At 48.2% G+C, this 26,190-nt stretch overlaps 1 protein-coding gene across 1 annotated transcript in view; it reads right to left on the bottom strand.

Moving 5' to 3' along the window:
• Positions 1 to 4,846: 4,846 nt before the first annotated feature.
• Positions 4,847 to 26,190, bottom strand: part of ANP32A (acidic nuclear phosphoprotein 32 family member A) — a 35,462-nt gene continuing 14,118 nt past the window's right edge. The window contains exons 3-8 of the mRNA XM_019725634.2: positions 13,004 to 13,153; positions 12,650 to 12,772; positions 10,124 to 10,322; positions 8,571 to 8,668; positions 6,333 to 6,396; positions 4,847 to 6,071 (exon numbers count right to left, since the gene is read on the bottom strand). Of these exons, the coding sequence (XP_019581193.1) occupies positions 6,010 to 6,071; positions 6,333 to 6,396; positions 8,571 to 8,668; positions 10,124 to 10,322; positions 12,650 to 12,772; positions 13,004 to 13,153 (696 nt within the window). The 3' untranslated portion in view covers positions 4,847 to 6,009. The remainder of the gene's footprint in view (positions 6,072 to 6,332; positions 6,397 to 8,570; positions 8,669 to 10,123; positions 10,323 to 12,649; positions 12,773 to 13,003; positions 13,154 to 26,190) is intronic.

Raw genomic sequence — 26,190 nt, 5'->3', positions numbered from 1 at the left:
ATTAGAGCTGATTGTCCAGCTAGGTCTTATTTTCAGGGAAACACGGTTTCTCTTCAGAGTGCTCTAGCCTCTGCAAAAAGGCTATTTCTTCCACATTGACCCTTCCTACTGCCACCATGGACTTTTGGCAAGGAACACCTTACTAAACTTCATGTTCAATATAGACATAACTGGAGTCCTCGGGGGCAATGAAGGAAAAACTGTAACAACAAACTATCAACTAAGGCTGTCAGAAGTCATTTAGTCTGCATGAGGACATAAAGGTGAGTTGTCTGCAATCACCCAGCTAGTAGTTAGTCTCAGAGCCACGATGAGAATCCAGGTCTCCTGATTCCTGAGCCTTGGCCAAGACTTTTAACACCTCAGAAGGCCATCAGCAAGATTTAGCGCCAATGTATCATGATGGTTGATACGCAGAGTAAATTTTATTATATGTAAATTTTAAAAGGGTTGAAAAAAAAACTTTCATGTAGATTATCTTAATTACCAGGTGTTTTTTAGGACTCTGTTTTCTCCTCCTTACAGAAAATATTTGGGTTGCTTAGGCTTCTTTTCATAAAACTGGTCTCTCTCTCTCTCTCTCTTTCCCTAAATAAGCAGTTTTTGTTTCCACTTTGCAATGTTCTCTCCCATATTTTCCATAGTCTCACAACTTGTGAGACATACAGGTAGTTAATATCATTCCCTTTCTATAAGAAGTGTGAAAATCATGTAGACCCAGGTTCAAATCCCAGCTGTTGCTCACCACCTGTGTTAGCTTGGTCAGGTTACTTAACCTCTCTGAGCCTCACTTTCCTCATCTTTAAGTGAGCATGGCCATAATACTTTCCTCACTGGACTGTTGTAGATATTGTTTTTAATGCAGCATTTCCCAAATGTCCCTGATGGTGAGAATCCTCTAGGTACTTGTTTTTAGTATATGTGCTGCCGAAGCGAGCACATCTCTATGTACTTGTTAAAACACAGATTCCCGAGCCCCAATACAGAGCTACAGAATCAGAATTCCTAGGGGTGAGGTCTAGCAATCTGACAAACCCCAATGATTCGTATCAGGAAAATCTGGGAAACACTAACTAGGTTGATTTCTATAAAGCATTTATTGTATGTCTGGCACTAAGCAGCGAATATTTATCGAACACCTACGTGTGTTCAATCTTTGAAATGGGGATAATAATGACTGCCAGTTAAGGTTATTATGATAACCAAGCAAAGTAATGTGCAACGACCAGCAAACAGTAAGTTCTAAATCTATGTTTGTGTCTTCACTTCATTGTATCAGTCAGGACTCTTTAAGGCTGAAATGGGATCATCCAGAGGCTGTCTCCAAAGGACGGGACTCCACAACTCGGGAATTCCATCCTTCCAGCCAAGTGCCTCCAAACAGGAAGTTTCTCATTTCCAAATTCCCGGGGCCAAGTCTCATTTAACCAATTTGTGTTCCAGGCCCTTCCTTGTACCAGTCACTATGGTCAAAGTTTGGAATATGCTGATTGAGAAGGACTGGGTCACTTGCTCACCCCGGAACCAGAGAGGTGAGGGTCAGCCCGATCTGAACTTTAAGAATGGGGTGGACCATATTCATGTGAGTCCTTGCAGTGGTTTCCTGTTGTGTTGTTGTCCGAACAAGAGGAACTGATGCTTGACAGGCAACTCCACAAATGCCCCCTGCATCAGCTCCCTAAGTCAGTTAGCAGGCTGGGGATGCCCCATCAGGTTTGAATCTTTCTCCAGTCTCTCCCCTGCTGGCACATTTGGGGACCCGCCCTGAGGCCTCAGTCAGGCTGATTCAGCCTCAGACCTGCCCTCATCTGTCCAACCATCTCCAGCCCTCTCCTTGCCCCTGCTCACCCCTGGGTCCAGCCTGCCACCAGGGCCTGTCCAAGGGCTGGTCCAGGGACTCAGGCTTGCCATTGTCCAAAGCTGCTTATTAGGGACTCACTGTGGGAATTCTTCCAACCACGAACAATGAGTTTCCGAACCAGGATAAAAACAGCCTTTGCAAGTCAGCAAATGAGACAAACTGAATTGCTCATTCCCTTCCCTTGCCTGCCTGGCTGTTTTAACATAGAGAATAAGAACAAGGTCTCCAGTGTCAGCAAGATACAGGTTGAGTGAGGCATAACTGCCACTCACTAGCTGGGCTAGTTGTCTTGTCTATCTAGTCTCAGTTTCGTCTATGAAATCTGTGTGAGGATTAACAGAGGCAATGGATATAAATTATGACAATAGGAGCTCATAAGCTCATTCTAACATAGAATCATCAGCATAACTTCTCCAGGCACTGGTCTGCATCAAGAAACGGACACCTTTTTCAGGGATGAGCAACCTGACACGACTGAAAAGCCAAACCCATTGTGAATATTTAAATACAGGATGTGCTCCAAAGCCACGTAAAACACACCCATGCGCCATGGCGCTTGCTACATCCTGTCCACCTAAGACTTGGCTGTTCTTCTGGGAAGACTAGATTGTGTATCTTGTGCTTCTCACAACAGCTGGCCTCCCTGCGACTACACAGTGAGCCACGTGAGATGCCCTATAAAGCCCAGGAATGGGAGTCCTAGGGTCCAGGCTGGGCTCCGCCACCGCCTTGCAGTGTGACTGTGGGCACATCACTCACCCTCCCTGGGTTTTGGTTTCCTTTCATCAGATGAGGGTTGATTGATGAGTGGGTGATTTCTCAGGGCCTTTCCCTCTCAAGGGTCTGTCCTGTGGCATTTGCTAGCACTCAGTGGGGAAACCTTGATCACCGGAGGTGTGATGAGCAAGGGTGAACAACTACTTCAACACAGCTGGCTCAAACAGGTGGCTGCAACTCAGGCGAGCAGGAGGCTAGCGAGAGGCTGGGAGCTTGGTAGTGTAAGGTAAGAGGGCTGGCTCTGGAACCACACACCCCTGGGCCACCTGTACAGAGGATAATGAACGGCACCTGCCTATAGCAGCTGTGAAGATTCACTATGAATGAGATGATGCATGTAAAGCGCAGTACCTGGCACATAGCAAGAGCTCAATAAAGGTCAGTTCTTACTGCCTCTCCCCCTCTGGCTGAGCTTCTGCTTCCTCCTTGCCATTCACGACTCGGTTCAATGAAATGAATAGTCCAAACAGACCTGGGTTTCACCCTGGCTCCACCTCCTTTCCTCCCAGTCACTAGACCTGTTTTCCTCACCTCTAAAATGGGTACAAGTAAGGTCTTTCCTCGAGGATTGATGTGAATGTTTGGTATGATTGATAGACAGGGTTTTCTCCTAGTCTCATCAGTATCCATTTTACCTTATATTTTATAGCATTTATTTTCATATCTATGTAAGGCAACTGATCCTTAAAGCCTCCATAAAGGGAGTCAGGATCAGAAAACCGGAGGCCAGGCCCGAGTAGCTCTTGATTTCCCCCGACTTTTATGGTTTCACCGGCTCTGGGAAGCACACTTGTCTAGTTCCTGCTCACTCCCGTGCTTAACGCAGCCACTGGCCTCGGGAGACCACGTCTCCATGCTACACATGGAGTCAGCAGACGACCAAAGAGCAGTGAGTGCCAGGGCACCAGCCGGAGGGTGGGTGGTCCGTCTCTCCTGAGAAGCACCTCGTCTGCTGGAATTGCACAAGAACTAGGGCTTACTTTACTGTGGGGCTCAAGACTACCAGGCCGAGACTAGATGTGCGTATGTATAAACTACCACAGTACATTGGCATAACCCTTCTGGAAAATATGGAACTTTGCACATGAGCCTTCTGGTCCAACAATGATACTTTTAAGCATCTGTACTAAGAAACCCACAAAAAGTGTAACAGAAAGTCCACTGTTTTGGTAAGTTGGAAATAAACTCAGACGTCTAATCACTTGGTTAGGATTAAGCATCAGAATAGTTAATGGACTACTACATAGCCATTTAAGATACTTTTTTTTTTTTTTTTTTAGATTTTATTGGGGAAGGGGAACAGGACTTTATTGGGGAACAGTGTGTACTTCCAGGACTTTTTTCCAAGTCAAGTTGTTGTCCTTTCAATCTTAGTTGTGGAGGGTGCCATTCAACTTCAAATTGTCCTTTCAGTCTTAGTTGTGGAGGGCGCAGCTCAGCTCAGCTCCAGGTCCAGTTGCTGTTACTAGTTGCAGGGGGCACAGCCCACCATCCCTTGTGGGAGTCAAGGAATCAAACCGGCAACTTGTGGTTGAGAGGATGCACTCCAACCAACTGAGCCATCCGGGAAATCATCGGCAGCTCAGCTCAAGGTGCCGTGTTCAATCTTAGTTGCAGGGGGCCGAGCCCACCATCCCTTGCGGGAGTCAAGGAATCGAACCGGCAACCTTGTGGTTGAGAGCCCACTGGCCCATGTGGGAATCGAACCGGCAGCCTTCGGAGTTAGGAGCATGGAGTTCTAACTGCCTGAGCCACCGGGCCGGCCCAAGATACATGTTTTTGAAAACCCTTTAGAGGTAGAGAGAAATTATCATAGTAATAGTAAATAAAGAAGGAACTTGTTTTACACATTCCTGAGGTTTTCAGGCATGTGCGAGTATTCTTTTTAGTCTGAACAAAGCAATATATTCAGAATAAGGTCCCAAGGTTGGCGTAATGTTTTAGTGACTGTTGGTTTTTAAATAACTTTGTATCTTTATCTCTTTACATCTTTTGGGTTTCCCGCCCTCCAAAATGAAGCTTTTAATGAAGATAGCACACCAGTGAGTCTTGCTTGAGACCTGCAGTATCCAAACATACTATCAAGTTAAATCTCTGACAAGGAAAAAGCTATTTTATCAGGTAAGCCCATGTCAGCTACCAGGTTATCTGGAATGCATCTTAGAAAGATCGATGGTCTATTGGATTCAAAGAAGCCATCCCCCAAAAAATTGTATAAAAAGATTTATTGAAATTTATCAATGACAAACAGACATAAAACTGAAAGTTTGGCTCTTCTGAGGGGGAGGAGAAAAACCGGTGCACATGGTCTTTTGTACAGATGAAACACGGGTTAGGAAACAACACGGCACTTCTAAAGCAATCCAGAAGAGGGACATGAAAGCAAACCTGTACATTCACTAGGAATTTGCAGTCATTTCAGATTTCCACTAGGTAAGAAAATACATTTTGTGTTAGTTTTTCCGTGCTCGGGTGTATGAAAAAAAAACCCAGCCGACATGCAGCAATGTGTCCTGTGCTTAGGTTTGTAAAAATGGTCTAAGCACAGAAGTACACGTGGAAGAATTCTCTTGTCATTTTGTAAAACAAAGCGTTCTAATATCTTACAGAACAAGATAGGGCAGTTTTTAAAAAATCTTTTAAAGAGGTTGACGTTTAAGTGTTTGCTTCTTCTCTTTTAATTACAATCACCAAATCTGTTTTACTCGTAACTTGTAAGCCTGCTATTTTCAGTTCTCTGGGTCATAGCTTGTAAGAGTGACATCAGAGTCTTCTCTGTAGAGGGAAGCCCACCATTATCTGTGAAGAGGGGAAGGGAATGAGAGACGGGGACTGTCCCCCAACCAGTGCCAAAATACGCCTTGAGGTTGCTATTTAAAACCAGGGCGTTTAAAACCTCGAGCAGGCCCAAGAAATGCAGGACTCACGTGAACCAGAACAAGAGGTAAGATGTGGCTGGTTCCCAGCCCCTCCTGGGCTTTGGGAATCCAAACTGAGCCCAGCCACGGCCTTCCAACCAACTCAAGACACTCGGGAAATACCAGGAAATGTAAGAGACCTCTAAAGCATCCTCTTTGAGAGTGAGGAACAAATGCTCACTTGGTGTGTACTCAGCTATTGCATTTACAGGGACAAAAACAGACACAAAAAAAAAAGTAGGGGAAAAAAAATAAAGAGTGGCAGTAAAAATAGTATTTTATTCCACCCCCTCCCACCCTTCCTCCCCCACAACCCCCAGTACACTTTTCCCTTCTCGTTCCCACGGCAACGTTACAATCAGAAAAAAATAAGTTTCGGGGGGCGGGATTTGGGGGGGTATGGGTAAAAACAGTCAAATCACAATAGGAATTTTTCAAAATAGGTTATTCCACTTAGTCATCGTCTTCTCCCTCATCTTCAGGTTCTCGTTTTCGCTTCTGACCCCTTTCTTCTTCTGAAAGAGTAAAGATAAGGCCTTTAGATTAAACATTGATCCCACCTCTAACTCAGCCCACCCACTGGAAAACCAGGGGACCATATATCTAGGGAGCTTTGCCATCCTGACAAACTGAGGCAGGAGATCTGCAAAGCCCGGGAGGCACCTGAGGCATCAGATGGGCGTGGTCTGCCCACTGCCAGGTCCTCAGGGCCTACAAAACCTGTCAACTGCAGGGGCCAGCCTGCCAGCAGCTGAGAATAAAAAAGGCCGCCATACCTCCAAGATCTTCTTCATCTTCTTCCTCGTCTACTTCCCCATCATTATAACCTTCTTCATCCTCCTAGGAGAGAAGATGCACAACAGACATTAGGAATGCCCCCAGGCTAGGGACCTGCTGAGGAAGCCACTTTCCCTGACATTGACCTCAAAAAGGTAGGGGTTGTCCCCAGCCTCTCAGAGCCCTACACAAGTACCTACTATCTCAGGATAAATCTAAAGCAGAGGTTTAGATTTAAGAATCTGCAGAAAGCTTTGATCCCCTTCCCTAGAAAATACCCCCATCACAGATAATATATGCAAACAATGTCAGGAGGGTTATGCGTTCTACCCCCAGGTTAAGGACTCCTGATCTGAAGTCTCTATAACTCAGGCAGCTTTCCAATCTGCTGTTCTCTTAGGAGAACAAGTTTCTAAGCCAACTCTGTCAGGTAAAGTAGGCCATCCTTTCATCTGCCCTCAACCTAGTTTTGGCTTCAAGAGAAGACCCCAGTTTCGGTAAATCCAGATTCTGCAGTCAAGTCCAACCTCACCCTACCCAACCCTTCACCACCTTCAAACTTGGATCGCTTGGAGGGGAGGGGAAGGGTGGATACATTCAAGGCCCTGTACGGACATCGTCCCAGTTCCTTGAGATCCAGCAAGGCATGTGACTTCACTCTCAACACAGGACCTTTGCTTTACGCTGCTCCTGAAGTCACAGGCTAGTTAAATCTCTGTATTTTGAACACTATTCCTAAAGCATCGGGCAAGCCCATTGCTTAAAAAGAACTTGGTGGCAGACTTCTATTTTTCAAGGGAAATACACTTTTAAAATGTCACCAAATAGTTCCTTAATCAGTCCGTTTGCTGAGATCCTGGTGTGTGTGTGTAAGCTTGCCTTTACTGGAAGCTGGAAATCTGTAGATGGTCAATGGGATTATCAAAAAAAAAAAAAAAAAAGCAAATACAAAAACAAAAACACCCCCAACCCTGCACAAAAAACCCAATCCTGCACACTGCAGCTCCTACGACAGGAAAAACAAGACAAAAAAAATCCTAGCTCACACAACTTACTGCTCTGTCCTAGGGGGATCTGTTTTCCTAAGTCTTTACTTTGAAAGTACTTACAATATTCTTGAGGTGAGCCTAGCAGCCTACACCTATGGAGAAGAGAAACTACTGCAGACCAGGCAGGAACCTGGTCTCACCAGCTTCTTCTCCTCAACTGGACCTGTCTCTCCCAAGCCTGGGCTGGCCTGGCTGGGAGATTCTGCCCAAGCGGGTCTGCGAGGCTGGCAGGAATCTACCCTCATGATCAAGAGACAGGAAATGGGGAGAAGGCAGGTGCTTTGTCCATGCTATTGTCATTTGAAACCTCTCCAGGTCTAACTTTTGCAATTATCGAGAGTGGATTTAGAATTCTGAACAAACCATGGAAAATGACTGCTGAAGAGAGACTCAGAACACCCAAATACAAAACCCAGCACACTGACCGAGCACCTTGGAGAAGGGCATGAAAGCCTGAAATAGTAAATCGTCAAACACCCTTTGTCAGATACTGTCCTGAAGCATTTTACTTACAAACTAGTTTATCCTGTTCACAATCCAGTGAGTTGATCCCTATTTATAACCCAGTTGTAAAATATGCTTATTTCACAGACAAAGAAATAGGATCAGGAAGGCCAAGGACTTTGTCCAGGGACACACAGCTAAATCTTTGTGCTATATATTATACAGAGCTTGCTAAAAAAGCCAGGAACCAGCCAAGGTGATAGGAAAATGGCACTACCCCACTGTGTGCAGGAGACCCTTGTCACTCTGACTTGAGATCCAGCAGTGTCTTCTACTACCCTCAGTTTAAAACAGTCTTTGATTTTCCCCTACTATACTGTAAGTGCTCAGTGAGTATCTGAATTAACATATGAATGCAAAAAGGCAGAAAATGGGGATGTGGCTGCAGTAAGAACTAATTTTCACCCAGAAATGAAGGCCAGGCTTACCCCAGAAGGCGAGCCCCCTCCTTACCTGCTGCCAGAATCCCCTCTTACTCATTCCTAATACAACCTCCCAGGGCTCACTGGAAGTCTGGCTTCTCCAAAAGCAGCCCAATAATAGGCCCTGAAATGGACTCATTTCCATAACCAGGGCTCCCGGGCTGCCAAAGGCTAGTCACTGCGACATTTAGCGGGACTGGCTCAGAGCAGCTGGTAAGGAGGACACAGGGAGATGGTACCCTCCCCCAGCCCAGCTGCTTACCTCTTCCTCTCCGCTCACATCCTCTTCTTCACCTTCCTCCTCCTCTTCCTCGTCCTCTTCATCTTCCACTATCTGAGCATCCTCATCATACTCTTCCTCTGCGCAGTGAAAATGGGGACAAGAATGGAGCTGCTGGTGAGCTGACTCCTCCCTCACAGAGCACAGGCCCACGCTGTGGTCCACAGTGTGGAGCCCATGAGTCTCCCACCCCCGCTCAAGCCCCCAACCTGGATGCTCTAATGTGACTGAAGACATCCTAAAGTGACCTAAAACATAAGCTCCCCGAAGTGGTCTGAAAGACAAACCCTTCTCCCCAAGTTTTACAAAAATGAAAGCTCTTTTGTGAAGGCTGAGACCACAGAGAAATTGTTGGATCAAAGGAACAAGTTACAGGGCCCAGGAAAGCTGAAGTCAATTTATTTAGAAAGAGCATCTAGTCAAATTCCTCACTTTAAAGGGGAGAAATCTGAGGCACGAAGTGGAGAAGTGACTTGTTCAAGGTCACACATCAAATTAGTCTGGGCCTAGAAACCTTGTCTCATACTCTAGGCCTAGGCCCTGTGTCGCATCATAAGATGTGACAAGGTAAGGCAAACAAGGTATCTGACTATCTTGCAAAATACTTCCATCTAACAAGGAAACACAAAATCTTATGTCCAAATTAATTGACCAAGTGTCTCCATTCCCAACTTTACTCTGGCCATGAACACTGGCAGAAAAGCCATACTGTGCTGGCGGTGTGGGAAGGTGGGAAGGGGATAGGAGACGGTGCCCCTTTGTTTTTCCTCTTCCCTTCCTGCAGCCCAGGCTGCTCACCTGCACACCGCACTGCCAGGGAGCCCAATGGAGCTCCTGAGTCCACATCCCCCCAAGTCCTGGCCTGTGGTCCATGGGCTACAACCACCAGGGGGCCCCACAACCTCTCCAGCTCCCTGACTGAACACCTAAATGGGGAAAGAGGGCCCTTCAGGCTATACCCCACTTTCCTCTATCCGCTCATCCCCTTCCTGGGAGAGTGTCTGAGTCTAGGGTCACACCAGAGAGACACTGTAGAATCTCATTCCGGGGGGACTTTGGAAATGGAAAACAACTGAAGTGAGGATTCAGCTAGATGGTTTCTAAGGAGTTACTATGTAGTTGGAGAGTCAGGATGTTTCTCTTGGGCTCACACACTTTTCTTTCAGGGCAGTCAACCAATGAGACAGATTAGGGACAACGGTAAACAGAGCAGACAGCCCCCCTCTCCTCCATAACTTTGGAGCGCGGCTGATAGCCAGCTAGCCCGCTAGCCCGCAGCGGCTGGGGGAAGCCTCCCGACACCCAGGCCCACCCCCATAGAGCGGGGAGGACTCGGCCCTGCGCTGGCCTCGCCCTCCGCCACCCACCATCCTCGTCCTCCTCCTCCTCGTCCTCGTCCTCCCCACCCCCCCCTCAGAACAGGGAGGAGTCGGCCCTGCGCTGGCCCACCCTCCGCCACCCACCATCCTCGACCTCATCCCCCCCACATAACAGTGAGGACCCGGCCCTGCGCTGGCCCGCCCTCCGCCACCCACCATCCTCGTCCTCCTCGTCCTCGTCCAGGCCCTCTACATAGCCCTCGGCGTCCGAGTCAGGGGCCTCCTTGTCATCCCGGTCGTAGCCATCAAGATATGTGAGTTGCGGGAGGAGCTTGAACACGTTTTCTCGGTAGTCATTCAGGTTGGTTACCTCACAATTGAAAAGGTCTAAGCTCTTGAGGTTTTCTAACTTTTTCTGCAAGCAGAAAAATGAAGCCAACAGTGAGCGATTTGCCGGAGGTGGGAAACAACCCAGGAAACAGGTGGGGATGAAGTGAGACAGCGCGAAGAGCTCAAGGCCACAGGTGGTAAAGAAACTCCGATTTGGCTCTGCTCAGCCACCATGTCCACCCAAATCTATCACCCCTGGCTGGGAGGGGGGGCTCAGTTTCTTCATCTGGAAAATGGTCTCATCACTAAAGCCTCATCGAATGCCAACACTTCTATTGTGCAATTACAGCTTTTGTCTCAACAGTGACCAGCTTGAAATTAAGCTGGAGCTCTCTTGGTGCACGAAAGCAAAGCTTTGCTGCCTGGCCCTGTGAATGGGGGCCAGTGGGGAACTAAAATGGCACCAAGAGCCAACAAACTAAGTCCTGTGTATTATAATGATGATGATGATGATGATGATAATGATGATGATGATAATGGGAGTTAACATAGCACTTTGTGTATTAACTCAGTTTGTCCTAAGAACCCCGATAAGGTAGGAATAATAATTACAGACGAGGAAGTAGAGGACAGAGAATTGGGGTTTGATCAGGCAGCCCAAATTCAGAACTGTGCGCTTACTCTGCAAAGCTGCCTGTCAAAAAGGACAAGAGAAAACAAACTAACGGAGGACCCAGACTTTGTCCATGGTCCTTAACACATCTGCTTTGCCAAAGCTTTATCCCAGACAGGTTCTAGCTATGTTATGCCCGTATGGTGGTTGGTGGCTGAGGAAAGCTAGCAAGAAACACAGCTGCACCTGGATTTCCCACCTGACATGTCTTCAAGGCGCAGGCACAAGACCACCCTGTCCCAGGCCGGGCCCGTTCCAATGGGGCCGGCCTAACTGGTGACTACTGCCACTGTCCCTCAAGGTCAGCGTCAGGAATTAGGTTCTCTCGCAAGAGCTTGTGATGGAGACCTGGTCATTCTCTGCAGAGGGTTAGGGGCAGAGGAGGGGTCTGGGTGGGCAAGTGTAACGCATCAATCACTCTGATAATAAGGGAAGAGGAAGCTAAAAAACCGTGTGTCGTGTGAGGAGCAGGGTGCGTGTGTGTCTATATCTGATCTCTAATGGTGACTGAATCACCATGTTTTATATACTCAGTCCCCATACCTTGCCTCCCAAAACACACACATCAAAGATTTTTCCTTTTGCAATGAAATTATGAAATCAAGACTTTTAGGTATATCAAAACAGTTTTTGTTTTCCCCTTAGAAGATAAGTGAAAGACTTGAAAAGAAGTTCCTGGGAAGCATATTTTAGTAAAGTTCGAGCTTGAGAAACAAACACCAGCTTCCTCTTCTGTTACACTGGCCCATCAACCAGGCCCTCCTCAAGCGTCCATGGAAGGCAAAGAGTGATTTTTACACAAGAACCCTACAAACACAAACTGAGGGATGATGCCCCAACCTCCACCCTATAGACCCAGAAAAGGGAAACGTGACAAACTTGGCAAAATATCCTCAGGGCCTTTCCCTGATTCTAAGATGCATGGCTTATGAAGTGATTCCTATATGTATATTTATAGTAAGTGTGTTTATTTTGTGTGCTAGTATTTCTATATTTCAAAAAAGCTGTTACTGAATCAATGACACAACTTACAGTTTATCTCCTTAAAAATCAAGACAATACAGTCATTCAGATCCTGCTTACGAGTATGTAGAAATTGTTAGTCTGACCATGACTTGCCCCTTTCTGGCTAGGAAATCTATGAAGTCTGGGGTTGTGTTCAGCTCCAGGAGGAAAGCAGAGGAAGGCCTGCCCGAGGTTCCTGAACCACACAGCTCTCTGCCATCCCAGGGGTCCCGTGTCAGAGCCAACCCATCTCCCACCCTTGTGAGCACCAACTCAGGAGAGGGACCCAAGCAGAAAACATGGTGGCTTCCTCCAGAGTCAGCTTAATTCCTGCATGGCTCCTCCCTGCCCAAAGAGGGACAAGGAGCCAGGACGTAAGCCTGAAGAAATGACAGCTCTGGTTTCCAAAGTGGAACAGAAACTGCATGAGGAAAAGCACTAGAGCAGAAACTGAGACCAGGGTCCAACCCCCACCCCTCTCCCAACTGCCCAGTCTGGCTGTGTGACCTTGGCCAAGTTACTTAACTTCTCTAGGCCTCAGTTTCTCTATGGACAAAGCAGAAATAGTTGCTCAGACTCTATCTCATAGCACATAATGAGAATTAAATAAAGTCGAAAAAGTAAGATCAGTGGGGAAAAAAAGGACGTTATACAAATGCAAAAGTAGTATTCCCTGATATCAATCCCTCCCCCCTCCCACCCTGTGGAAAGAGAGGAGGACCCAAATGACTCACCAGTGGCTCCATTGTGCTGAGGTCTTTAATTTTGTTGCCACTTAAATTTAGATGTGTGAGGTTCGGACACTTTTCTGCCAATACTTCCAGGCCCCCTGAGATTCTGTTATCGCTTAGTTCAAGCTAAACAAGGCAGGAAGAGAAAAAGTAGAAATAGCTCTTAAAATGAAGTCTCTGGGCTCAGCGCCGCCTGGCTCTCCACAGACAGGTGGGGAAGAGAAAGTCATCTTGGAATCTTTGGGCGTGTTGGTACAGGTGTCTGGCTTCCCCTTCAGTTACGCTCCCTAAACACAAAGTAAGGACCCTTCCCCGCCCCCATCCCCGCCTCCCCACACGCTCCTACACTCTGTTTACCTTCTTAAGTTTGTTTAACTTTGGTAAGTCTGCGACTGAGGTGAGGCCTACGTTGATTGTACTTAAGAACTCCAGTTCTTCAAATTCATCTGTGAGGCCTTCGATTTTGCCTTCATTTGACCGGCAGTTGTCCAGGACGAGCTCTTTCACCTGGAAAGGAAGGGCTGCATAAATGGAGGCAAAGAACGGGGCGGAGGCAGGGGAAGGCTGTCAGGCTTCCTTGGAGGACAGGGCGACGGACCCAGGGAGCTGTCCATCATACACTAAAAAAAGCACTTATTCCAGCACTTCTGGGGCGTCGTACTGCACACGCCCACCCTGGTCCTCCTGTGTGTGTGAGGGGGTGGGGGGAGCAGAGCTGCAGAACCAGGGGCCACTCTGGATAGGAGCCGTGGCTGAACTGGAGAAGACAAATTTAATAAGTCCCACTGCCGTTGGCAAGATTGGTGGTCTCATTCCAACCCTGCTGCCATTTTTCCAAACTCCATTAAAAACTAAAACACCCCAGCTCCCAACTCTAACATTGTTAGGGGACCTCTGAGCCTCATCCCATGCTCATTATCGCCCCAGCCTGACCCCCCCAACGAAGGCTAGCTCCCTACTTCCCATGCTCAGTCCCGAGCTCCCTTCACCTCCACGATCTGTGACCCTCTCTCTTCCTGCTTGCTCTCACCCGCTCTTGCCCTTGGCACCACAGTCAGAGCCTGCCCACTGGGCCTGGAATTTGTCACCATGGTCACTGCTCGGCCAGCCACACGGTAGGGACAGCCAACCAGGGGCTCCTCCAACTCTATTCGCTAGACCAGCACTGTCCCACAGAGCTTCCTGCAACGATGAGAACCTCTGCACTGTCCAAGGGGGGGGGGGGGCAGACGACTGAGTTTTAAGTTCTATTTAGTCTTAATATAAGTGTAAAGAGACACACACGTGAGCTACCGTATCACATATCTCACGGCTCCAGACTTTGCCCTTCAGGGTCTTGAGTAGATGCGGAAGGAGAGAATGGAAAGCCACAACCCAGGATCCAGCCATAATGAAATACTGAGCTCAGCAAAGTCCAAAAGTTGGTCTTTGGAGACACCTCTGTGGGCCTGTCTGTCCCTCGCCCAACTACATAGAGGCAGTTTCATCCTGTTAAGAGTCCTTAGATTCTCTTCTTTTTACCCAAATTTGGGGCCCAAATCCTTTATTTCTAATGAAGTAGAAAAAAGTGATAAAAAGCTACCCTCTCGTTAGGTTGTTAGAAGGTGAGATGCCAGGCTTCCAGTACAGATAGTAGGGAGACAGAGAGTCATCACATCTCGGGCCTGCAATGTCCCAGAAAGTCAGCCAGGGAGGCCACGGTGCGTGCTCCTCCAGACAGATGCCCACAGTTACTGTCCCCACACGGTCTGGCTGCTTCCTGGCCTCCCAGGGCTGGCAGGCACCTACAAGGTGATCCCTCCTGGCTGCACCAGGTGCCTGACACAGCATCCCCTGCCTGCTCCCTGCAGCCTCCAGGAAACACGTACTACTGTTGCCTGGATATGCTGATCCCTGGGACTTCCACCCACAGGTTCTGATGTCTCATCCGTGGGTCACATGGTACAGGCTTGTCCTTCTCCGCTGCAGTCCCACATTGCCCGAAGGGTCATTCCCGCCCCTCATAGCCTTTTCTTCTCAGGGATAAGCAGATGGGCCTTCTAACCAGTCCCAGTCCAGCCCCTCCGCCAATTTGCCTCACTTCTTCCTGCAGGGCCCAGGGTGAGCAGCTTGCCACAGTCCTCCAGGTGCCCCTCCTGCTTGGGCATCTCTGGGCCAAATGCCAGCCTGGTGGAACAGAACCCACAGCAGGCCTGCTGTGCCCTTCAGTCCACCCTTACCAGTGGACAGACCAGGGAGTCTGGAGCACATCTGGGACGCAGCATCTGCATCGCGTAGCTGCCCTGCTTTCTTCCTTCCTAGTGGAGAGAGGCACACAGCTCAGACCAGGACACTGGCAATTTGCAAGGAGGGGCAAAGCCAGGCGGAGCAGCTCTCTCTCAGGGCTAGGAAGTTCTGGGCCTGGGCACTGGCGCCAAGGCCCACCTTTCCTTGGGCCTTTCCTACTCTCTCAGTCCCCAGGAGAGGCCAGATGTCCAGGTCAAGTCACCTTCTCAAGGTCAGTGGCAAGAGTGCCTGGGAATAAATCCTGAGAGGCCTCCTGCCCTCGGGCAGGAAATCAGTGTAGAGCCAGGAAGCCAGGCCTCAGGGGAGCAGAGCAGACCGAGGGAGATCAGCTGTACTGGGGGAGAGGGGACCACCTCCTTTGTCGCAGTAAACGCCAAGAGTCACAAGGCCCACAGTCTTCTTTAGTTACTCATTTCCTTGGAAGGTCCTGGGAATTCTTTAAGCTCCACCAAAGAAAGATAAATATAAGGGATTCCAATCCACCCTCAATAAATTCAGACATGCGGTTTTTCTAGCTGGGTCAAGGGCTTCTCCTCCTATGCCATTAGCCAAGGAGAAGGCCCCACAGATGGGGGGAGGCAGTGCTGGGGAGTCAAGGGAATTCCTCGGCCTCTTTCCCGGAGAGGCGCAGTGCTGCCCAGGAACCCTACGGATTCCAGTCCCAGCAGCACACCAGGCTGGTGGCCATTCCTCTCGGGGGCACTGTGCCAGTCACTGTCACTACTGTTTTCATGAACAGTCGTGGGATCTTTCCTGAGCCCTCAGCAGGTACACGTGCGTCACCAGCACTGGCTCGTGCAACCCTCCAAGTCGCTCCGTGGGGCATCGTCCCATCTTACAGCCACAGCAGAAACACCCACCCATCCGAAAGTGCCGGACGGTCATGGGGGTGTCTACTGGGCCCATGTTGGCTCCCGATGGTTCTCTGATGTTCCCCAATGTAGGGCACAGGCTCTCCAGACCCCCAGCTCAATCCAACAAGCTGCCCTGATGGCTCCCGTTCCCTTTTAGCCCCCTTCTAACTGCTCCCCCAGTAGTGCAGGGACCACCCTGGTTATACTTCCTCGCTCACCAAAACACAAAAGCCAACCCAGCTCACACTCAGGGAACACAGATCTGGAGAGGGGCTGGGGGCCTGGGACCCCGCTCTCCCCACGGAGCAAGAGGCTGCTTCCAAATCACTGGAAAGGGAAGCCTGTGGTATCTGGAGGGCGATGGTGGGTTATAGGGCCGGTCTGGGGGACCTCCAGTGTTTCTGCATTTCCCTCCTGGTGGGGGTTTCAGCACAGTCTGGGGTGAGATCAAAGAGGATTGGAGAGGCCCAGGCTTAGCTCCCAAGTTTGCTGATGTCACTAAAAAGCCAAAACCACAATGGGGGAAACCTACTGCTTCTTTGTGGGGTGATGTGGCACTTTGGGGATGGCAGGTAGGCTGCTTGTGAAGTGTCTGAAACACACCAAACAGGAAAAAATAAAAACATCAGCCCAACAGCCAACCTGCAGAACTCCTTCTGCCCCCCCGCCTGCCTCCACCAAGGGCCATACTTTCTGCAAGCTCCAGGACAGGCTCCGGTGTTTCAAAACCTCTACCATGCCCCAGTGTTCCTTAAATCACTTCTGAACTGCAGCAATTCCAACCCACTTCTTCGCACCTCTACTCAGTGGCCATACTCTAAATCCTTCCATGTGAAGAGAACATCCCTTTGGCATTCCTGGTGTGTTCTACTTAAAAAAAAAGAAAAAGAAATTTAAGGCCCATTTCCCAAAGCCAAATCCTGGGTGTGAGCTAAGCGTAAAGTTAAAATTAAACTGAAAATTTGTACTTTGGGTTTAGACTCTCTCCCAATCCCACTGGCTATTTAAAAATATCCGAATGTGGTTTCCCTCTAGTCCAACAACAATTGGGACGACACTCTTGTATGAGGAGCTCTTCAAACACCCCAACAGGATCGTGCACTTCATGTGTCGAGTGTCGATACCCAGAGAAGCCTGAATATTCATACTTGGCCCCAAAGAAAAGTGTGTGGGGCAGCACTGAGAAGTTCCCTAGAAATCAGACTGCCCTGCTCTGGCATTTCCTTAAAAACTTGTCCCCAAAGCAAAGTTGTAGCAGTCATTTCTCACGAATGGGAGCTGAAATGTCTAAGATACACACAAACACATTACTCTAAGGAACAACCCGTTGCTTGTTTCAAAATTGTGAAATCGTGTCCTTACAGATCGCTCCAATTTGACTATTCCTCTCTATCCCCAACATGGCAGTCCTGGTCACAGGATGAAGTCACTCTAAACCTGCTTCTGACTCCCACGGGGATCTCTGTGACAGTGGGACTGTGGACCACTGGGAATAGGCCTCGAGCTGCTGGCTAAATGACCCTGACTCTCTCCCCGAGGTCTTAGCTCTGCCTCTGCAGAAAGGGGATGATGATATCTGTTTAACCTATAAAGTGCAACCTGCAGCCTAGAAAACATTCCTGGCTTCCTGCAAGGGGGGGCAGGGGGAGGGAGAATTCAAGTTCCTAAAGTGAACTGAAGGGGCCTCCATTCTCTTCAATCTCATCGCTCCCTACCTCTCAGCCTTGCACTACAAATCCAGTTCAAGCCCCCCTCCCCAGGAGGCCTTCCGCACACCCAGCTCTGACATCCCAGGGCACCAAGGGCAGCTGCTGCATGAATCATTTAATCGTGTAATAAGCATCCGATCCTCCTAGAGGTCAGGGACTGTCCTTCGCCATAATCAGCCTAGCAGGGAGCAGACACCAGAGCAACTGCTTAACAAATGTCCTGTTTATCGTGCCAGGCATAACACTAGGTGCCGGGCATACAGAGTGAGTCAAAATTACAGTGTAACGGGTCCGATACAAGTTGAATGAACCCTATATTTTACAAACAATAACAGCAACGTTTTTCAGTGTGTCTTGTGTCCCAGAGACGAGCATGAGCACCAAGGAGTCAGGCCAACCGTGCACACTCCTCTTGCCCTGACCTAGTGGTCTGTCCGGAAGAAAACCCTCTCTCCCCACAGGGAGCTCTTGTGACATTGCTCACCGAGGCAAACGCTGAGGGGACACGGAGGGGATGGCGAGCAGGAGGTGTGGTGGCCGGCTAGGAGATAGACGGCTGGTAAACAACTACAGTCCAGTGTGCCAGACAGTAGGCCTGAGTTTGGGACAGAGTACATTTTTCAAATGCCTCCACTCCAAAGAAGATGGGCATACTAAAGGCAGGCAAGAGGGACCCAGAAAGACCAAGAAAGGGGACACACTATATCAAAGCTACAACTAGCCGTATAATTTGTAGAGCGCAGTACAAAATGAAAATGTGATATACCCTTGTTCAGACATTATTAAGAATTCTAAGACAGTGACAGGAGCACATTAAATCCAAGAGCAGAGCCCTTCTAACCACGGGGCACAGGTCACACGCCTGTGAAGCTGGTCCTAATTTCAATGGACAGTTGGGCCTCAAACAGAGCCCTCCGAAGGCCAGAACCAGAGAAAAGGAAGCCTGAGTGAGAACTGCTCGTCATTTTTCCAGCACTTCCTGAGGCAACGTGGAGAGGCGGACAGAAGGCAGGCTCTGGAGTCAGACAGACCTGGCTCAAGTCCATGTTCTCCACTTGCTGGTTCATCTCACGTCTCTTGAGCTTCTGTTTCCTCCAATAACAACAGTGCCCATTACCTAGTGTTGGATTAAATGAAAGAATGTTCCCAGCTTGGAAAGCCACTTGCCTTCTCCTTGATCCATAGTCAGCTTTACTGCTGTGTCCACTGTCACGGCACAGTGGGAACAAAGGCAGGACATCAATCTGAGTCACCTGAGCTGTGTGCAAGGCTTCCTCGTGGAACATACGAGGCTTCGCCACATTTTGGAGAACTCAGATGGTGTGCTCGAAATACAGTCCTCTTGATTTTACATCCATACCTTGTTTTGGATAAAACGCTAACCTTGAGCCTTGATTTTCTTTTTCTCACTAAGCAAGAATTCAACAAATATTTGTAGTTTTGGTTTTAACCTTGTCAGTCCCTGATCAATTCAGTTTTCAGGTTCTAGCCTTGCACAGAAAAGACTCAAATCAAATTGACCCCGTGTTGTTTTTTTTTGGTGCTCATGGATTTTAAATAGGTCAGCTTTTAAATGGGCCATCCCCTGTTGCAGATTTCTAGCTAGAAGGCCAGACTGTTTGAGACACCAAGGCAGGGGGGAAATGGACTTCTTCCTAAAGGTGTTCAATTAGAGTGATAAATGCTTGTGATTTTGTCATTTTAACCATAAAATCTAGTTTTGCTTAACAGTGTGGCAAAACCTGCAAAAATCAGTGAAGTTCCATGGGGAAAAGTCAGGCTCTGGGAGAAAAGCCGGACATTTCGAAAGCTAGGAAGACCTTCAGGATCATGTAGGTCAGTGGCTGCCTGACCACAACCCACAGCAGAAAATACATTTACACCCTACATCAGGGCACACAGGTTTTTGTGTACGTATAGGCATATACACTGCAACAAAATTTACCCTGTCACAATTATTTTCTATTACAGTAGAAAAAAATTTTTAAACATGATCTACAGTTTGCAAAATGCTAGTCTAATTTAGCCCTTTTTCCAGAGGAAGACCCAAGGTCCAGAGTTGGCCTAGAGCCCAGGAACCGGGAGCCGGGGGGATTCTTCTGCCACACTGTTTACTCCACACTGCTGCTCTGATCCAAAATCAGTCCCCAGTGGAAGACGTGGAGTCATCCATGTAGCTTTCAGTTTCTGCTAACAGGAGGCTATTCTGCAGACTCAATGGTAGTAGCTACGACTCAGGTCTCCAGACCTTTCAAAGATCTTTTAAAATCTTAACTAAGGGTCAGAGTCCCACATTACTTAAAAAAAAAAAAAATCCCTCCAAGAAAAAAGCATCTGAGTGTCTGGATTTTGTTTATTTCCTACAATAGAGCTCTGGAGGCTCGGGTGCGAGCACATGGCCACGGGAAGTCGGTGACGCCATCCTTATTATTTTAGGGAATCATGGAACGCGGCGGGCTGCAGCAGCGGTAATTAAGCTGTCGGCAGGCCTGGGTAATAGGCTACGCGCCCGCTGGGGGAGGGCCCACATTAACATAAACGCTGTGACTGGTTCCTGCGCTGCCTGTAACCAGCTTCCCACCTCCTTCCGCCGGAGCGGGGAGAACTTGCTTTTTGCCTAAGACAGGGGAGCTGATTCCACTGCAGATGCTTCCTCCATTCTGGGTGTAGGACCTGGGCTTTGGGATTGTCCAATGGCCTGTTTTGATAGTGAACCCTAGCAAGGCTGGGGCCCCTCCCTGCTGTTATGCCTTTGCTTTACTCCCCTTAAACTTCATTCCTTCCTTCCAGCCAGTCTATTTCACTTCAAGGACTTGTCAATTCCACCTCCTACAGGAAGCCTTCCCCGACTGCACAGCCTTGCCTAGTTTAAGAGCATGTGAAGGAAAAGTATTCTCTGAGTAGCAGATAATAGGCTCAGAGGGCTGTCTGGGAGTCAGGAAATGGGGAACAGTTCAGAGAGGAAGAGATGAGGCTTTTGGAACTGGTGGTTGACACGATCAAGTGAAAAATCTAGCAGGCTGCAACTTCTAAATGGTTGTCCTTTTCTACCCTCAGTAGATGCTGGGAGGTCTGAAGACACAGGAGTTGGAGCAGAGTCCAGTGAAGACACTGGTCCCAGTAGGTGGTGTGTGAATAGTGACCAGGAGAAGGAAAGGGGGAGAAGCAGAGGTGCAGAGCAAAGGATGCTTGTCAGGAAGTCTGATGACCTGGACACTAGTAACCACTCCGCCACTAACTTGCTGTGTGTCCTGAGGGAAGTCATGTCCACTCTCCTGGGCGTCTGTCAGCCCCCTGATCCATACACTGGACAATGTAGCCTGGGCACAGAGATGCGATTCCTTCTAGTTCCAAAATTCTGTGGTCCACACACTGTTAATTCCACCCAAACTCAGTCACTGTTCCCCAAAGTACGTCGGAGAGTTCATGGGCCAAAGAATTCCAGGATTCATCAATGAGGGATCCCAGAAAGGAAATCCAGAGTACCAGGCAATTATCCCAATAATTACTAAATGTGAAAATCAATCATGTAGTCTCTTAAAATAAAGCAGGATCATGAAAACAGCCCCCAGAGGTCTGGGGTGTTGGGTTCCGAATGTGGGAGTCTGGTATTGTCCCACGTGATGCCTGCCTTCTCACAGGGTGGCATGGGGGCCGGCACCTCAACTCACAGGGTCCTATTCCCTGCTCAACAACCCTGCAATTCCTCAAAAACTCGCACCATCCACCATGATCTCATTAAAGAGGCACAGCACTGGCCCCACGCAACAGAAAAGTCATGAGGAAACTGAAGAGGAAGGCCTAGAGAGCGGGGGGGGGGGGGTGGGGGTGGGTAAATCCTGGTCAATCTTTCTAAAATGCTCCTTTGATCATATCACGTCATGTCCCATCGCTCCCTGTCCCAAAGCCTTTAATGGCCACGAGGATCAAGTACAAATCCAGAGAAGGATTTCCAGCCCCCAAGCATCAGTGCTCCCTGACCAAACCCTGTGACTCCTCCCAAGGCAGCCTGTCCCCACCTCACCCCTCTGCCAGCCTCCCTGGTCTGCAGGAAACACCTGGCATTTCTTCCCCATGTTACAGTTTACAAAGCGCTTCCCCAGGCCATACCTACACCTCAACTGACTCCGCCTGCAGACAGCTGGAATTCTATCCATTCTATCCCTCCCAGGGAATCTATCCCTGTCTACCAGGGCCCTGTGAGAGCTGCGGCGCGGCCACAGGACATCTGCAGTCTTTCCTTCTGCTGTCTCTCCTCCAAACAGCCTTGCTAAGGTCTGGTCTGAGGTCTCAGTGTCCCCCCGGTGCTCTGCCCAGAGGGGCTGGCTTTCCATAAACACGGGTCACTCAAGCTCTGCAGTATCATCTACATTCTAAAAGGCTAACCCCTTATTTATTCATTTTCTGAAATAAAGTGCCCCACTAACTCCACTCTTGGGCAGATCAACAAAAATATACAAAAATGGCTTCCTGGGCTCTCGTCCCAGGTGACTGACACAGTCGATATTGGCTCCTAAAATCAGATTCAAGGATTTAATCCTGGGTGGGCTGGGACCACTTTTGGACAGCTGGGGCTGTCTGCTGTGGAAACCCCACCAGAGTCCTTGGGTCAGCAGGGTCTGAAAAGGGGACACAGCCCAGGGTCTCTGCTGTGGGTGTGATGTGGACCTTGACAGCTACCCACTCTCTGTTGGTCCCTGAGTAGAACACCCTGCAAAACAGAAAGTTAATTCCCTTCCTCAGTTTTACTACTCAGAGATCCATGAACTAGCAATTCAAAGCCTCTGCCCAACCCACCAGCAAAGCCCATCTAAGACTACACAATTCATACTAAGAAGCCGAGAAACTTTCTACGGCCCTAGGACGGGCCACTACCAAACCTCCAGTTGGCTTTTTAAAAATGCTTTGGAGAATTACCCCATCATTGCCACCTCCGGGGAACCAGTGGATCCAATCCAGCTTCTTGGGCAACTGAACCAACCCAGTGACTCACCCAAGGTCACATAGTTATTAGCCCATCATGGAATCAAACCTTTGGCTAGTCTCAATTCGCCTAACTTAGGGCCCACATCCCAAAGTCACAGTCCTCTCTAAGGAACTTCTTGAAGCCAGAGGAAGGAGAGGAGGAAAAAGAAAACAGCTGTTAGGAAAAGAGCCCCTGGCCTGAACCTGGCCCATCTCCCTCCCTCCCTGCCTCCGCACTCACACCAGCCAGGAGGGCTAGAGTGCACAAGTGGCAGGAAAGGCTAAGTGGTCTCGGGGACAAAACTCTCAACCTTGGCCTCCTTCTCTGCCATCTCTACCCAAAATGACAGCAGCATTGGCAGTGACAGAAGCAGAGTAAACACCACTGCACTGAAGCCCTAGTGTCTGTCCAACCACCAATCAGAAACCAATTTGGGCAGAAATAGGAACCAATCATACAGAAGAACCTAATGCTGGGGGCTAAAAGTTTCTTCTACCCAAGGCCACTACACAAAGCAGCCAAGGGTCACACATAAGAAGCAACTTAACATGTTCTTTCTCCCTCAGAGAAATTCAACACATACAACTTGCCTAAGTCTGTAAATTAAATGCTTATGGTAAAAGTACTGGCGATGGGAGTACATGAAATGCTAAGTAAATGTTAGTTCCATAAGTCTGCTACGTGTAAGGGGGAAAAACAGGGAGCAATGAGAGAAAGGAAGGAATGGGGAACCAAGGGGCTGCTGGAAGGGAGGAGAGAAGGATGGAATACTGAAGGCAGAGGGAGAGACAGGCAGACCTGAGAAAAAGACACAGGAAGTCAAAAAGAGAGGAGAAAGGAGGAACTTACAGGGTTTATACGCGTACGTTTTGCTTTACTTCCAGAATTCCACCCTCTTCACCTGTATTTTGGTGAGAGAACTTTACCTATGTATATTTTCTGTTTTGTTTTGTGTTTTTAAATAGAGGTTAAGTTCATTGTCGTCCACAGATCTGCAGCTGCTTTAATCTCAACATGCTAAAAAACAAAAACCCTACAACGTCTCTAATTCTTGCCGAGTCAGGGAGGGGCTAGACAACCAGAGGACCTGAGAAAGAACCTAATGATGTCAGTCTTCACAAAAGCTTGTGAAGGAGCTCCCTGCCAAGGGGGGCAGCAGACAAGCCCACGCTGGGCTGTGTGGACAGAAAACAAGTGGGATGGACCAAGGTTCCTTGGTCAGCCTCCCAAAACACTCTGTTCCAAAGGACCAAACCTCAAATTCCAAGCCTCGAAGCAGAACAAACTTGAGAAAGGCAACCAGGATGGGAAGGCTTCTGAAAACTGTGACGCTAGAACAACAACTGAAGGACTAGAGATGTTTGGGCCGGAGAGTGGGGAGACTCATGACAGCTACCTTTCTCCAACTATCTGAAGGAGTGCCAGGTGCAAATAGAAGTACATTTATTCTGTGTTCTCTGGTGGTTCAAGAAGTAAGATCAGTGTGCAGGAATTACAGAGGCAGTTTTCGGCCCAATATAAAACATAAGAGGGTGTTTAAATCATTATGGCTATCTCACAAAAGAACAGGTTGCTCTGGAAAAAAACACCCCCCCAAAAAACAAACCAGTGAGCTCCCTCCCTGTCCCTGTAAGCACACAAATTGGAGGCTGCTAAGTGACTATTTGCAAAGAACTTTACACACAAACACTGCTGGACGATTATTAAATGAATAATACTTCAGCAAAGAGATGAACGAACCTTGAGTCTTTTTTTCTCTTACCGTGCCATGGTTTGATTCTTTCCTCTTTAAAGGAGCGTTATTTACTTAGGCCACAGGCTTGATCTATCATTCAACAATATTTAGAGTATCTGTTAGATGCTGGACACCCATGCTAGGCATTAAACATACAGCAGTAAACACTGGGTGCCTGGCCTCACGGGTTTACATTCTAGTGGGGGGGTGAGATAACAAACCAATAAGTGTATATACATGCATATAATACATATAAATACTACACAGAAAAAGGAGGAGGGAGAACAAATGGCAATCTCAACAAAGGACACTATTTTAGAAAGGGTGGCCAGGGAAGGCCTATCCAACCTGAGCTTTCAGTGGGTACTTGAAGCCAAGTGAAGACCGAAGGAAGAATCTTCCAGGCAGAGGGAACGACCAGGGCAAAGACCCTGAGTAGGGAGTGTACTTAGCCCTTTTGGGGACTAGCCAGGGCGACAGGTGGTGGCAACAGTTTGTGGAAGAAGGGAAGAAAAGAAGTGGTAGCATGAGAATTCGGTGGGGAGAAGGCAGCTGTCTGTCAAGCCTAACTGCTGGTATGGTGATGGGTTGCACAGGCAGTGGAATCAGCATTGTTTGGACCACAGCAAAGGGGGTAAGATCCAAGACCTGCCCATAAGCCTGAGATTTCCCTTGCCCTTCCTTAAAGGAAAAAGAGAAGAGATTTATTCAGGACTGTGCTCACCCAATGTTTCCAGGTAGAAACATGCTATTCTATGGCAGAATATGTTGATTATGAGACTTTGGGTGCATGAGAAGTAATCAGAAAATCTGGTTTTGTTCTGGGCTTTACCACTTAGGAACTGTATGTATGGCCTTGGTTAAGGCTTCACTGAGACTCAGCTTCCTCGTCCGCAAAATGGGGAGAAGAATCCCTATCGAGCCCAGTCTCCATGGGACCAGAGGAGGTAAAGTGCTGTCCTAGAGGAGATGAGGGATTAATTTTACAAGCAAGTTTCTTACCCAAGACTTTGTACCCCAGAGAACAGAGACGAGGCGTTATGGCAGCTCTGACTCCCTCACACTAACTTGCACATAGCTCTCAATAAATGTTTGCTGAACTGAAAAGCATTAAAAATAACCCGGGAAAACAATCTGCCATTTTTTTTTCCTCCTATGAAATTGCAGCACTTTGTCAGAATGCTCCAGAACAGACTCTCTTCATTGTAATCCTTCACTGTGGGGGAAGAACCAACTGAGTCACGTCAGGGCAGGGTGTTCAGAGGATAAACTCCCAGGAATGAGGACAGGAACAAGGCCCGACACCTCTGCAGAGGGCCCCCTGCTCCTGTGCCACCCCAGCCTTTCTCCAGCAGCCTGAGCTGACCCAGGCCCAGGTCACCAATGGAAGGGACTACAGACCATCCTAGTACAGGTCAGGGTCTCCTGGAAAAGCCTACAAAAGCCAGAGATACACAATATGTACAACTTCCCACTTCAGGTGAAGGGCCGTGAATAAAACAGTTGCCTCAATGCACAGGCAGGGAGAATGAAGCTCAGATAAGTACAACAGCTGGGCCAAAGCCACTTCTGTTATTTAGAAAAAAAAAAAATGTTTTAAAAAGTTAACACATTTATTCTCATGGTTTCAAAACTAGAAAGTATAAGATAAACAGTTAATTCCCCTTCCCATCCTGTCTTGTTAACCATTCCACTAGGGTTTGTTCACACGTATAAAAACAAATTCAGAATCTTATTTTTCTCCTTTTTATCCAAACTAACATATTATATACTGATGTTTGCCTTGCCTCTTTTTCCGGGAGTCCGTGTAATATAGTACACAAAAACTAACTTGTTTCTCATTTGAATTGGGTTCCATTGTGTGGATGTGCCATCATGTTTCTCAACCAGTTCCTTATGGGTTAGTTGGGTTGCTTCCAATATTTTCCTGTAATAATTCTGCAATATAGATAAGCTAGTGCTTATGTCTCTTTGCATTCACTCAGCGTACTAAC

Source organism: Rhinolophus sinicus, linkage group LG03 (genome assembly GCF_036562045.2).
Source record: "Rhinolophus sinicus isolate RSC01 linkage group LG03, ASM3656204v1, whole genome shotgun sequence".
In the NCBI taxonomy this organism is placed as follows: Eukaryota; Metazoa; Chordata; class Mammalia; order Chiroptera; family Rhinolophidae; genus Rhinolophus; species Rhinolophus sinicus.
The sequence above is the reverse complement of the archived record's forward strand: the minus strand, read 5'-3'. Positions and strand labels throughout refer to the sequence as shown.